At 54.3% G+C, this 14,792-nt stretch overlaps 1 protein-coding gene across 2 annotated transcripts; it reads left to right on the forward strand.

Moving 5' to 3' along the window:
* The first annotated feature begins 69 nt into the window (after window positions 1-69).
* BCDIN3D (BCDIN3 domain containing RNA methyltransferase) lies at window positions 70-4,721 on the forward strand. Of its 2 annotated transcripts, XM_023943173.2 has the most exons (3): window positions 70-986; window positions 1,377-1,701; window positions 3,159-4,721. In XM_023943173.2, exons 2-3 carry the CDS (start codon window positions 1,510-1,512, stop codon window positions 3,753-3,755), a joined length of 789 nt encoding a protein of 262 aa, XP_023798941.2. In that variant the 5' UTR covers window positions 70-986; window positions 1,377-1,509; the 3' UTR covers window positions 3,756-4,721. The 2 variants fall into 2 exon arrangements, with proteins under 2 accessions (XP_023798941.2, XP_086726676.1); XM_086870550.1 differs by lacking the exon at window positions 70-986 and having other exon boundaries at window positions 1,001-1,701.
* The last annotated feature ends 10,071 nt before the right edge of the window (window positions 4,722-14,792 follow it).

The following is a 14,792-nucleotide window of genomic DNA, read 5'->3' on the forward strand; positions in this document are numbered from 1 at the left end:
GTGCTGCTTCATCCCTTAAAATATAAAGAAGATCCTGGCATGGTCCAAAGGTTTAACGGAGCCCAGGTCACCTCTTCTCTGGTTATGGGTGAGGAAAGCATCCCCCACAGAGCAACGAAAAGCCAAAGGGCTCCTGGAATGAGGGATTTGCTCCCCTTCCCACTTGGTTTATGTGACCACAGGATTCAAAAATCAGTGAATTGAAAAATCAGGGATAAGCTGTGAGAGGGCTCCAGCTCCAAGGAAATTTTCTGCAGTGCTGGAGAGCAGACGGAGATTTCCCAAGAGTAAATGGAGGAAAAAAATTCCTCCAGGGACAATTGAACCACTCGAAATGAGAACCTGCACTGGGAGATGTAAACTCCCTTCTCACTCCATCAGCTCTGAAGGGATGATTGTCCAGGACAGAAATCCCAATGCAGCAGGTCTGTGTTTTTGGGAAGGAGTCAAACCCAAAATGTGGAAATTTGGTTGCTGGGAAGTGATGCTGAACAGCCAGTGCCAGAGGGCAGGGATGGACGGGATATTGGGAAGGAATTCCTGGCTGTGAGGGTGGGGAAGCCCTGGAATGGTTTTCCCAGAGCAGCTGTGGCTGCCCCATCCCTGGAAGTGTCCAAGGCCAGGCTGGACAGGGCTTGGAGCAGCCTGGGATAGTGGGAGGTGTCCCTGCCCACGGCATGGAACGGATTTTAAGGTCCTTTTCCACCCAAACCATTTCGCGATTCCATGAAAATAAAGAAGGGCCGATCCAGGGAGCAGGCGGCTTTCACCTGCATTCGTGAGCTCCAGGCGCCCTCTGCTCCTCACGCTGGGGTTGAAAGCAGCAACGAAAGAAATCCTGTGCCAGCCTGACCCTAAAGCTGTGCCAGGGCCCTGAGCCTCCCTCTGCTCTTAAACCCGCCTTGAACGGGAACTTTCATTTCCTTCTGCTTTAAAACCTCTCTCAGCTGCAGTCTGTGGGGTCCTGGGCATCCCAGTGCAATCAGGTATTTATATGTAATTTAAACAACACTTACTTGTTATGCATGTGTATAACATTTGTATGGTATTTATTTTATAACATCGGTTTTTATTATTTAAATATACTTTCAATAACGTTGATATAAGTAGCATTTATATGCTAGTTATTTGAACAAAATGAATGTTTTATATGATAAAATATGATTTTTATGTTAAGTAACAGGTACATGTTATTTAAACAGCCGAACGCCGCCAAGGCCTGAGACCCCGCTGGGGCCGCGGCGTCGCCATGGCAACGCGGGGGGGAAGCGTTCAAAGGGGACACGAGTGGTCGGCGCTGTCCCTCTGCAGCCTGGCAGGGCCCAGACAGGGTTCTTTACACCAAATATCTCAAATCTCTTCTTTTCACCCCAAAGGGGCTGTGGCTGCGCTGGTGGCGCTGTCCCTTGTCGCTATCCCTGCCCCGCGTCGTCCTCCTCGGAATATTTCTGCCTCGGAACGTTTCTCTTCAGTTGCGGTTTCCGCCCGGCGTGTGGGAACAGCGGGAAAATGGCGGCGCCCATGAGCCGGGGGAGCCGCGGCCCCGAGCCCGGCGCGGCTCCCTACGGGAACTTCCCGAATTATTCCCGGTTCCACCCGCCCGAGGGGCGCGTCAGCCTCCTGCCCCAAGGGCTCCTGTGCAGCCTCTTCCCCGCGGCCACCCGCCCGCTTCTCGGGCTCGATGTGGGCTGCAATTCTGGGGTGAGGGGGCGGCACGCGGGCGGGTTTGGGGCGCCTGGGGGGAACGGGGTGGGGGAAACTGGTAATGCACCGGTTTGGGGTACTGGGGACACTGGGGCAGACTGGGAAGCCGTGGTGTGGGGTACCCGGGGACGTTGGTACAGGCTAGAGGACAGCAGTGAGGGGTAGTGGGGAATACTGGGAGGCACTGGTGAAGGACACTGGACACGCTGGGGCAGATCGGCTGTCCCCTGGTACTGGGGGCACTGGGACAGACTGGGGGGCACTGGGGAACAATCCAGCCCATGGAAAAGGCTCTGGATGAAACGCTGCTCTGGGGTGGTGCAGGCTGGGAACTCTGGTGGGGAACGAAGGAAGAGGGTAGTAGAGGGAGAAACTGGGAATACTGGGAAAGGCAGGGGTCTGGGGGGGATGGAGGAGCCGAGGGAGGCAGATGGGAGCGGTGGGGGAGCACTGGGAGAGCTGGGGAGGACTGGGGCAGGCAGTGCTGAGGGTGTTGGAGGGAGGGCTGGGAACGATGGGACAGTCGCTCCCCTGGCACGCTGGGAGCAGAGACAGAAATACTGGGAAGAAACACTGTCCTGGGTCTGTTAAATCCCTCCGGGAGTGTGCACCCCCCTCTGTCCTAGACAGCCATTTCCTCTCCATGAAGAATTTTCCCTAAAATCGAACCTAAACTTCTGGAATTGGTTCCTCTCATTCTGTTCCTGGAAGCAGATCCCAATGTCTCCCAGCTCCACCTTCTGTCCAGGTTGGAGAGCGAGGAGGTCCCACATGAGACTCCCAGCTCTCTCAGGGATTTCCCAGCTCCGACTGGTGCTCCACTCCTTTCCCAGCTCCATTTCCAGTTCCAGACACATTCCAGTCCCTCAGAGGCCTGCCCTGGATCCAGGTGTGGCCTCACCTGGCCCAGCACAGGTGAATTATTGATCTCACCTGAAACCCACCCTGACTGGGACAGTCCTGCTGTTCCCAGGGTTTGGAATTCCCCCTGAAGCATCACCTAAAGGACAATTCCAGATCCCATTCCAGGTGAGCCTGTGGAGCAGGTCAGTGGCAGGCAACTGTCACCACCACAGGACATTCCCAGCCTGTCCTGTGCCTGCGGCTCCAGGAGCTCCATGGAATCTCCTTTAATTAAGGATTCATTCACTTTCCATCAGTATCCACTGTGGAAAGAGATTCCAGGCTGGGGACCTGGAATTCTGGGGTCTTGGAGCCACCTGGTCTGGTGGAAAGTGGCAGGGGTGGGATGAGCTGAGCTCTTCCAGCCAAGATCATTCCATGATTCCCTGGTTTTTGGAGCAGGCCCTTGGTGTTGGGGATCCAGGCTCCACTCCAGGTGCTCAGAGCTCCCAGGACAGGTCTTCTGCTGATCTTGGTCAGATTTTCCTTTGGACACCCATGGAGAGGAAGCTCCAGGGAGGTCTCCCTGAATCCCTGCTTTCCTCCCACAGGAGCTGAGTGTGGCTCTGTACCAGCACCTCCTGGGGCTCCAGGACAGCAATTCCAGCCCGGAGCCAGCGGGAGCCAGGAAGGAGCTGAAGCTGCTGTGCTGTGACATTGATCCCGAGCTGATCCAGAAGGCCCAGCAGAGCAGCCCCTTCCCTGCTTCCATCTCCTTTGCCAACCTGGACTTCATGGATTCCGGGGCCAGGGAGCCGTTCCTGAGCTCCTACCTGGAGCGCTTTGGCCGCTCCTCCTTTGACATCGGCTTCTGCATGTCTGTGACCATGTGGATCCACCTGAACCACGGGGACAGGGGCCTGCTGGAATTCCTGGCCCTGCTGGCCTCCCTGTGCACGTTCCTGCTGGTGGAGCCGCAGCCCTGGAGGTGTTACCGGGCGGCCGCGCGCCGGCTCCGGAGGCTGGGCCGGGACGACTTCGAGCACTTCCGATCCCTGCAGATCAACGGGAACATGGCCGAGAGCATCACCCGCATCCTGACGCAGGAATGTGCCATGGAGCTCGTCTGCTGCTTCGGGAGCACCAGCTGGGACAGGAGCCTCCTGCTCTTCAAATCCACCAGTGCCCATCCTGAGGGCTCCGACTGAGGAACTTGCACATCCATGGATTCGTGGGCAAGGAGGCAGATCTGGGAATTCCTAAATCTCTGTTAGGACCAAGCCTTGACTTCCCACGGAAATTCAAGGCAAGGAATGTCTGTGACTGATCTTTTGGGACAGTTTTAACTGGCTTTGTGGGGTGTGAGGTTGTTCAAGGAAGTGCTCCTGGAATCCAAGTTCCTACATGTGCTTTTCATGTGTATCAAGAATATTCCCTGGAATAACAGGGAATATGCCCAAGGAAATATAGAATGTCCTGATTGAAGTGGCTTCACAAGGATCCTCGAGTCCAGCCCCTGGCCCTGCACAGGATATCCCAAAAAACCCCCACTAATCCCAAAATCCTGATGCCCAAGTTGTCCAGACATTCCCAGACCTCCAGAATCGTAGAATATCCAGAGCTGAAAGGGACCTATCACAGAGTCATGGAACATCTGGAGTTGGAAGGGACCCACCTGGATCATTGAGTCCAACCCCTGGCCCCGCATAGGACATCCCAAAATCCCACCCAGTGCCTGAGGGTGTTGTCCAAGCACTCCCTGACCTCCAGAATTATGGAATAATCAGAGTTGAAAGGGACCCACAAGGATCACAGAGTCATGGAGTACCCTTAGTTGGAAGAGACCTCCAAGAATCGTCAGCTACAACTCTTGGCCCAGGACAACCCAAAAATCCCACTGATCCCAAAATCCCAGCACCTGAGCTTTGGCTTCTTGGGGCTGTCACTATTCCCTGGGGAGCTGTTCCAGTGCCTGATACCCTCTGGATGAGGAACCTTTTCCCAAAATCCACCCAAAACTCCTCCCAGGACTCAGGTGAGGCATCTGCAGGACAATCCCCTCCCTGGACCCAGCACTCCTGGCTACGCTCTCCTGGGACAGGGGTTCATCCTGAACAGTGGGTGCTTTTGGGAATAATTTGATTGAAATAAAAATCACAGAATTTTATCCTAAATTGCGTGTTGGGGTTTTTAATCCATTTTAATCTGTTTTTATTCCCATTCCTTTCAGCACCTGAGGGGTGCCAGGGAACCGAGCTGGTAATTCTGACGTACTTCCACTTTTCCTTGCTCCAGTGGGAGCAAGGGGAGCCCAGGGGTGTCCCCAGCCTTATTCTAGGTCAGCTCCATTCCAGAGGGAGAGGAGGTGTCACCTCCAGGAGGTGGTGCTCGTGTGTCGCTGTTGCTGCCTGGAACAGGGACATGGGAAAACCTGGATGGATTCATCTCTGTCCTTACCGGGAATTCCTTGTTTCCTCCCACGGGGAGAGTGTAGGGGGAAAAACAAATGTGTGGATCAGTCTGAGGAAGGAAAACCTTGGAGCCCCTTCTGGTGCCTAAAGGGGCTCCAGGGGAGCTGGAGCGGGGTTTGGGGGAAGGATGGAGGGACAGGACACAGGGAATGGCTCCCCAGTGCCAGAGGGCAGGGATGGATGGGATATTGAGAAGGAATTCCTGGCTGTGAGGGTGGGCAGGCCCTGGAATGGATTTCCCAGAGCAGCTGTGTCTGCCCCATCCCTGGAAGTGTCCAAGGCCAGGTTGGACAGGGCTTGGAGCAGCCTGGGATAGTGGGAGGTGTCCCTGCCCATGGCAGGGATGGGATGGGGTGTCATAGATTTTAAGGTCCCTTTCCACCCAAACCATTCCATGATTCTGGGTGTTTCAGGATGCTGAGCAGGGTTGCAGGAAAACTTTGAGGCCTTTCCCATAAATGCAACTTCCACAGGGATACTTCAGCTCCTTGAGCACGTGAATCCCTTTGGGAACTGAGCAGCTCCTTACCATTCCAGGAGCTCTGGGGAAGCTCTGCCGACTCCAGGGGTGTCACCCATCCCGTGTTTTCCTCCCTTTCCTCCTGCTCAGCTGCTCTTTCCCAGCTGCTGGGGGCACTGGAGGATCATGCATTCCACACCCTTCCCTCCTGGAATGTTTCCCTTGCCTTGTGTCAATATTTGGTGCTGTTTTCTTTCTCCTTTGAAATGGTTCTGAACTAAGCCCGGCCCCGTCCCTGCTCCCAGGTAAAGGGGGAAAGAATTTCTGCCTTTCTTCCTCTTTTGAGGATTTTTGTGTTCCCTGTGAAAAATTCTAGGAAGAGTTGTTAGGAAGGTGCATCCCAAATTGTCCCTGCACCTGACTGGTAGGATCTTTTCCTTCAGAGAGACCCTTGGTTCATGTTCCTTATTTCCTGGGAATCCTCCCAGGATGTGCCTGGGGAATCTTCCTGGGCTGCTGCTTGAGGGAGGAGTGTGGGTTGGAGTTGATAGTTCCTATTTTTCCAGCTTTTTTATGCTGTCCATGCCTAGTGTGTCTGTAACTGCCTGATGGCTCCTTATCTCTCATTCCAAAGGAATGAGAGAACTTGGAACTCTCTCATGGACTTTGGAATTGCTGATAATGGCTCTGGAATGGCCCAGCTCCAGAATTCCCCCTGATTGGCTTTGGCACAACCAAATCCTTTGGTTTTTTGCCACAAATGCATCTCAGAATGGTCTAAGCAAGTCCCTGTGCTCAGCCTGGAGAAAAGGAGGTTTAGGGGGACCCTCTCCCTCTCCCAGATTCCCTGACAGCACAGTGGAGTGCAGGGAGGGGGATTTGGGATATGCTACCAGGGAACAAGGTAAAAACGGCCTCAAGTTTCACCAGGGGAAGTTTGGATTGGATATTGACAAAATTCCATCATGGAATGGTTTACATGGTTGTAAAGCACTGGAAGGTGCTGCCTGGGGAAGTGGGAGAGTCCCCATTGCTGGGAATGTCCAAGAAAAGAGTGGATGTGGCACTTGGAGACATGGTCAGGGATGACCAAGGCAGTGCTGTGATGATGGTTGGACTTAATAATCTCTGAGGGCTTTTCCAAGCTGAACAATTCTGTGGTTCTGTGATCCCAGGATACTGCAGAGCTCAAGATGGAGTCAGTCCTTCAGCAAAGAGGAGGAAAGATCACTTTCATTTTCCTTTCAGCTCTGTGCTCCTGCTGTCCAGGAAGGTGTTGGGACTGGAGAGGTGGGAACAGCTCTGGGATACAGCGATGGGAGAGCCTGGAGGAGATCCCATGGATCCCAGCTGCAATAAGGATCTGGACAATTTTAACACACTGCATTTCCCATATGGGTAAAATGTGTTCCCAGTTTTCCTGAGGGTGGGACAGAGGGAAATTCCAGCTGGGGGTTAAACCCACATCTGCTTCTGGGACAGCGGCAAAGCTCTGCAGTTATTCCTCATGGAGAAGAAATGGTCATGGGGAGATGAAGATCCTGGAGTCAGGGAATGGTTTAGGTGGGGACTCCGAATATTTTCCCATCCCATCCCTGCCATGAGCAGGGACAGCTCCCACTATCCCAGGCTGCTCCAAGCCCCATCCAGCCCGGCCCTGGACACTTTGCAGGGATGGGGCAGCCCCAGCTGCTCTGGGTAACCTGACTTTGTTTCCTTGAGGGACCCCTGGGCTTGGTCACCCTGGTAGGATTCAGGATACCTGGAGTAGGGCAGGAGAGGGATGTCCCTGATCCCAGGATGGGCCTGCCAGGGGTGGTTGCTGCTGCTGAGGGAGCTGGAACTTGTCTGAGTGTGCAGAGCTCCCCTGGAGCATCTGGCTGTACTTCAGGAAGCTCCTGAGCTTTGGGATTGTTCCTGGCCTCCAGTTTGCCTCAGTTTTTCCATCCGCAAAATGGGTTTGATTCCCTGATAAGGAATCTTGCCTGTGTGATTGCGCAGCATTTTTGGGATGGAAGACCTGAGGAGCTGAGCTGGAGCCTGGGCTCAGAGCTGCCCCCTGTTCCCAAGAATCCCTGCAGGGATTAATTAGTCCCCCTGCCAAGTGCTGGGACTCATTAAGCCTCCCCTCTGCTGTGGGAGGTCACTCTCCCCTTCCTTGCAGGGAAGAATTGAGGCAGGGGAGCTGAAGCATCAAAATTCAGACATTGGAGCTTCCACTTTCCAGGTGGTTCTGCAGGTGCTTCCAGCCTTTGAAGGAAGCAGGATTGGGTTGGAGTCAATGAGAGCCTTTTTTATTTTTATTTTGGATTTCTCTTTACTGTCACTCCTGTGACAGTCAATGTCACTTCCCCTAAGGGACACTTTGCTGTCTCCCAGATTCCTGGGCTGGGTGAATACAAAGGACACATTCCCAGGGAAAAATGGAGTGTGGAACTCTAGGGCCTAGGCAGGAACTGGAGAGTGGCCAGAGGAAACAACCTGAGAGCACCAAATGTCCTGGGGCTGCTCCCTTCCCTATCAGGAGCTTCCTGACACAGCTGGAGAGGGAGTCCCCAGCCCTGGGGGGATTTCACAGCTGTGTGGATGTGGCACAGGGACATGGTCAGGGATGGTCGTGGCCATGCTGGGGGATGGTTGGACTCCGTGATCTCAGAGGGCTGTTCCAACCCAAGCCATTCCATGATTCTGTGCTCATTGTGCCATTTCCATGGCTGTTTTTTCTGAGCCCTCGGAGCAGAAGGAATTCTTCAGACTCCTGAACTCAGCTGTGATTCCTTCCCATTCCCCCACCCCCACCCCTGGAAGGGATGATTCCCCCCAGCAGCAGCCCCTTTCCCAGAGCTCATCCAGATTTTCATTCTCTACTTCCCAAATTTACCACATTCAGAAGCTTCTGCGAGTTCCCCCTTCCTAGAATTGGGTTGGACTTTAGCAAATGGAATTGCATTTCCTTAAAGGGAATCTCCAAACCAGAGGTGGATCATATCAATAAAAGGCTTTCTTGAAGAGTTTGTTCAGCTGTTTGGCTTTGATGCTGAGGGATGGGCAGCTCCCACGCCTGGGAATTCCTGGCTGGGAAAACGAAGGATAATTCTGTCAATGTTAAATCATGGCTGCCCCATCCCTGGAAGTGTCCAAGGCCAGGCTGGACAGGGCTTGGAGCAGCCTGGGATACTGGGAGGTGTCCCTGCCCATGGCAGGGGTGGGATGGGGTGGGATGGATTTTAGGGTTGGGACTGGGTGGGCTTTGATGTCTCTTCCCACCTAGTCCATTCCATGATTTCTACCTGAGGATATGGCAAAAAATGGATTAGTTCAACTTCCAGTTTAATCCAAGCAGCCCAGGAGTGGAGGGACACCCTTTGGGAGCTGGGAGTTGTCAGCAGCTTCCTAGGCCAGGAACTTGTCTCTGCAGGTCCCAGGGCAGAGGTTTGGATTCCCTTGGCTCAGCTCAGGGCAGGTTCCTTCTTGCTCCTCCTGTCACTTTGGAATTACAGGAGAAAAGGGAGAGGTGGCAACCTGTGGAAATCTGGGAATCTGATTCTGGAGAGCTGGGAAAAGAGCAGTCCCAACCCAGACACACTTTGGGAGTTTGGCTTTTCCCTCCCAGTGTCACCAGTTCTGGGGCAAAGGTTGGACTGGGGAGGTGAACTGGAGAGGGAGCAGAGCCCTGGTGGGATCTTGGTGGGAAAGCCAACCACAAATCCAAGGGTGAGGCTGGGGTCATTTGTCCAGAGCAGCTGTGGCTGCCCCATCCCTGGCAGTGCCCAAGGCCAGGTTGGATGGGGCTGGAAGCAGCCTGGGATAGTGGAAAGTGTCCCTCCCCATGGCAGGGGGTGGAATGGGATGGATTTTAAGGTCCCTTCCCACCCAAACCATTCCAGTATTCCCTGACATGGTCCTACTCCATTGGATTACAAACAAGGAGAATTTGACTGTTCCCTTCCTTGGTCTGTCAGTTCTGGAGTTGGAAGTGCCTTGGCCATGGGCCCTTGGGTTTCATTTCCAGTGGGAAGGGTTCCTTGGTGTTTCCAAGGCTTTATCCTCCCTGGTCCTGGAGGAGAAGCTGGCACATCGTGGACACCTCTCACTGAGCTCCTCAATCCCTCTCTGGGATTTCATTTCAACTCCTCCAGTTTCCCATTTTATTCACTTATGGAACAAAGTGAGACACATTTTTGTTTTCTTCCTTGACACAGAAGTCCCTTGGATAATTATGGACATTATCTTTGCCACCATTTCTTAGCTCAGGCTCAAGTTCCTTGGAATGAGTTAATTTGGATCATCCTTGTTCCCATGGAGCTGGGTCCATTGGAAGGGCCTGGAGTCGTGATCCAGGATGGGGATCTGCTTCCCATCTGCTTCCAGGGAATATAAAATGCTCTCAGACCTTATCTCTTCTGACCTGGCAACCCCAGTTCAATCAGGATCATAAAATGCTTCTTATCAGCCCCCTGGAATTTCATCCTGATGTTTACAAACCCTGCTCCGTCCTTGGATCCTCCTCAGAGCGACAGAGCCGGTTTCATTGGGAATGAGAATTCCAAGGCCAGAGCTGCCTAAACTCGTGTGGGGACCCTGCTGTGGAGCAGAGAAGCTGAGGAAGGATCTGATCCATGTTTCCATGGCAGGACACACATTGGATAATTGATTCAACTCCTGTCATGTGGTGGATCAGGGATTAGACCCGGGCCTGTGGAGGTGGCATCCCTGTGGGATAGGATGCACCAGGATCCCAGAATAAAACAATCAGAATAAAAAAACCCCAATCAATAAAACAATAAAATAATAAAACAATAGAACAATCCCATTTTGCTGGATTGCTGAGTTACAATTCCTGGGAAGGACCAGAGAGCTGATGATGAGGGGGTCCCTCTGCATCACTTGGTGTCCCTGCTATGCCCCAGAGTCAGTCTCAGCCTCTGGAAGCTGCTGAGGTGCAGTTTTGTTCCCGCAGGAATCTGGGAGCAGTCGTGCTGGAACAGGCTCTGCTGCCAGGCTGACACATCAAAGCAGCTCCCTGGGATCCTCCATGGATCAAATGGAGGGAGCAGGGAGGCTCCCAAACCTGCCAGCCCTGGGATGGCTCAGCTCTGTCTCCACATCTCCATTAACTCTGGGAACATCCCTGCTGGACACCCCTGCTCCAGGCACTCTCAGCTTGGATTCAAAGGCTGGAGCCCCTCTGGAGCCAGGCTGGGAGAGCTGAGGGTGTTCACCTGGAGAGGAGAAGGATCCAGGGACACCTTGGAGCCCCTTCCAGTGCCTAAAAGGACTCCATGAGAGCTGGAGAGGAACTTTGGAAAATGGGCTGGAGTTCCAGGACAAGGGGGAATGGTTTCCCACTGCCAGAGGGCAGGGATAGATGGGATATTGGGAAGGAATTCCTGGCTGTGAGGGTGGGGAGGCCCTGGAATGGATTTCCCAGAGGAGCTGTGGCTGCCCCACACCTGGAAGTGTCCAAGGCCAGGCTGGATGGGGCTTGCAGCAGCCTGGGATAGTGGGAGGTGTCCCTGCCCATGGCAGGCACTGGATGGGTTTTAATGTCCCTTCCCACCTAAACCATTCCATACATCTCTATGAGACGGTGCTGGGAAAAGGTCAGTGAAGGGACTGCTGTGAGGGAAGAGATCCTTGCTGGCATTTTGGGCAGAATTCCCATTCCCTGTGTGAGGAAAACATGCAGGAGGGTGAAGGTTTTATGGGAAAAACTCCTCTAATCCAGGTAGTCTTGGTGTCCCCTCAGAGCATGTGACACAGCCTGAGCCAGGAATCATGGAATTGTTCAGGCTGGAAAAGCCCTCACAGATAATCAAGTCCAACCCAGCATGACCAAGGTCACCCCTGACCTGGTGACCTTGCCACATCTACACATTTCTTGGACACTATCCAGGACAGGGTCTCTGCCCCTTCCCTGGGGCAGCCTTTTAGGGCTGAACAACCCTTCTATGAAGGATTTCTCCCAAATCTCTAATAAATGTATGCAAATATGGAATATCTCCCCCAGAGGCCCCGGGGAGCTGCTCTGGCTTCATGTCCACCTGGAGAAGATCCATTCCCTTGGGCAGGAACATCCTCTGTAGGTGTCTCCAAGGGCAGCCAGTGCATGGACACAAGGGAATTTGGAAGTTGTGAGGGCTCCTCTGGAATGCGTGGTGGCTTCCATCCAGGGCTCGTCGATCTCCTGGGAATGATTTGCAGCAGTGATTGCTGGACATTCCCAGCCCGACCAGTGCCAGCTCCTGGTGGATAACAGGGGCAGATCCCGAAGGATTTCCTGTCCCCCAGCCCCTGAAGCAAGATCTGCAGCACATTTGTCAGGTGGGGCTTTACCTCCATACCTGCCCCATTGCTGACACAGGTGGGGCTCAGTCCTTTCCTCAGAATCCGCACAGGATGAATCTCTGAGAGCTGCCTTTGGTTTGCCCCAAATCCCATTGTGGATCCCAACTGTTGACAGCCCTTGGATCCAGGCAAAAGAGGACCTGGGACCAGGGCAGGCTGCTTTTCCACTTAGCTTCATCCCACCTGGGGGACTTCTGGTTTAGCTTCTTCCAGGACAGCTCAGGACAGGTGGGAAAGGTGTCGAGGTTTCTACAGAAAAGCCAGGAGAGAGCAGAGGGGCTGCACCTGGGAGCACAGGAATGTGAAGGGAAGGTCTGAGTGTCAAAGGTGCCATCTGGAAGGCTCAGTGAGAAGGAACAGGGATCCCACGGGATTTGTGGGCCTGGGAGCTGCTGGGAGAGGAGGGAGGGAGTAAAGGAAGGTGACTGGATGAGAATTGGGAATCAATTTAGACATTCTTGGAGTATCTCCTGAGCTTTGAGTGTGGATGAGGTTTAGGAATCAAGTATTCCAGCAGTACCTCCTGGGCCTTGTGTTCATGAGCTCCATTCTCCTGAAGATCGAGGCTGGACACAGGAATTTCACCTGAGCTTGGCTCACCCTGGATGAGGCTTGGGAATGAAATTCGTGGGGCTCCTGTTGGCCGTGCCCTCCTGAGCTCCCTTCTGAGAGTCGTGCTGTGGGTGCTGGGGCTGGGATGTCACCTGGCCTGGATAACCTCAGTGAACATCTGACCTGGGGGGATTCCCGTGGTCAAAGAGCTTTCCCTGGGCTGTGGGAGAAGGGAAGGCCAGGCCTGTGCTGGGTCTGTGTTTCCCAGGAGACTCCAGCGTGTCCCAAACAGGGTCCTGTGCCTGGGGGGGAGGCAGAGCTGCTCCCTGTTCTCTCCTGCTCCGTGTTTCTCCTGGCTGCTGTCACCAGCACATTCCTGGAGCTCTGTGCCAGCCTGGCAGGTCCCGGCGGGTCCCCTCCGTGGGGATGTGGCCGCGTTTTTCCAGGCCCAGCTCCAGCTGGTTTGTGGGAAGTGCTGACTCGGGCGTTGTGTGGAGCTGACTCACACGGGACAGGCTCAGCCAGGAAAGGCTTTGTAAGGAGCTGCAGGACCTGGACTCCATGGTGGAGCTGGGCTGGTTCCCCCTCAGGCTCCAAGGGAAGAGTTGTAAGGATTTTTAAGGATTTAGAGAGTTGGAAGGTGAAGGAATGTTTCAGTGAGAGTGGAAATGCCCATAAATCCTCTGATCCAGTGGGGGGTGTGGACATAGGAGCAGAGGATGGGACAGGGCACACAGAAGTTCCAGACAGCCCTGGAAGCTTCCAGGTCCCTCCTAGTCCAACCCCTTCTGGGAATCCATGATTCTTCCCTTGTTCCCTGGGAAATACCCCGAGGATGGCCCCAGTTGGTTGATGCAGAACTTGGCTCCTTTGGATTCTGATTTTAGGTGCAGGGAGGGGGGCACTGGATCTGCTGATCCCTGAGGGATCAGGAGATGTGCAGGAGCATCCTCAGGGTCCACAAGGCTCTGGGAAGCCCAGAGGAGCCATGGGATCCCTTGGAGGGTGATCTCAGAGAGTGGCCCATCCCAGCCTCTCTCTGTGGTGGCCTGTCACAGAAATCCAGGCTTGGTTGGTGACGGAACACGGAAAGGTCCTGCTTTCCTCATGACAGGACCTGCTTTCCCTGGGCATCTGAACCGTGGTTCCAGGGGGACTGAAGGTGGCTGGGTCAGATGGAAGGGCTGGGAGATCGTGGAATCACAGAATCACCAAGGTTGGAAGACACCCTCCAGATCAGCCAGTCCAAGCCCAGCAGTGCCACAGAAAGGACCTCGGGAAGGCTGGAGCAGGAGTTGGGCACTTCCACAGGCTTCAGGAGACCCCCTTTCCTGGCCTTGGCATTTCTGTGCCGGGATGGCCGGGAAGGCTCCGCTCTGCCAATGTGCTGATGTGGAAGCTTTGCACAACCGAGATTTGCCTCCTGTGCAAAACCCAGGGAAAGTGGGCTGGAGCCGGAGCCGCAGCGTTCCCAGCCCAGGGCAGGGACGCGGGAGGATCAGAGGGATCGCAGCTTGGCAGGGGCCAGGGACGCGCCCACAGCGGCTCCCAAAGCTGCCCCGGGGCCGGGAGGAGCCTCCCAGCCTTTCCCAGCCAGGTGCAGCAGCAGCTGAGGGAAAACGAGGATACTTGCTGAGGACACGGTTGTGCACCCGGATTTTCAGGGATGCTTCCACACGGGTGGGATTCAGAGATGCCCCCCCAGGTGTGTTTTACAGATGCAGGTTTAGCCCCAGATGTTCCATTCCCACACATAGGGATCCGTGTGTGTGATCCTGGGCCTGATACCCCTGGATTTCCCCCTGCTCTGGGCAGTATTTGCTCTCTGAGTCTGTTTTCTCTCAAATTCCAGTCTCTTGACACTCAGTGCTGAGCACTGAGCAGGGAGAGCCGAGAGGAGGGAGCTGGGTGGGATCTGGACATGATCCAGGACTCCCTGTCAAAACATCCCCACCCCATTCCTGGCATGGTTGGGATGGTTGGTAAAAACCTCCCAGTTCAGAGTAAAATGCACAGTAATTGGCACAAAGGAACTGTTAAAGGGGCCCAACGTCCACAAAACCCACTGGGATTCATCCCATTTGTGCTGCAGCTGGAATTCTGGGTTTAAGCTGGCAGGGAAGGGCATCTCTGTCAGTGCCTCCTTCTGCAACACCTGGGTTGGTCCCAGAATCCCAGGATGGTTTGGGTGGGAAAGGACCCAAGGCTCTAAGGCCCATCCCATTCCCTTCCATAGCCCAGGCTGTTCCAAGCCCCAGGCAGCCTGGCCTTGGGATGGGGCAGCAGGATTCTGGGGGACTCGGGAGCACCATGTCTGTGCTGACCCTGCCTTTTCCATGAGCAGCTGGAGCACAGGGAGCAGCTGGGGGCTTCTTTGCCTGAGTGGAGAATTCGGGGGCTTTTTCCTGGTTGGA

Source organism: Cyanistes caeruleus, chromosome 32, assembly GCF_971803275.1.
Source record: "Cyanistes caeruleus chromosome 32, bCyaCae1.hap1.1, whole genome shotgun sequence".
Classification (NCBI taxonomy): Eukaryota; Metazoa; Chordata; class Aves; order Passeriformes; family Paridae; genus Cyanistes; species Cyanistes caeruleus.

Bases quoted from the DNA above. Each gene is read 5' to 3' on its own strand.
- BCDIN3D (XM_023943173.2), top strand. From the start codon at position 1,510: ATGGCGGCGCCCATGAGCCGGGGGAGCCGCGGCCCCGAGCCCGGCGCG. The intron at 1,702-3,158 runs GTGAGGGGGCGG...TTCCTCCCACAG, and splicing joins ATGTGGGCTGCAATTCTGGG to GAGCTGAGTGTGGCTCTGTA.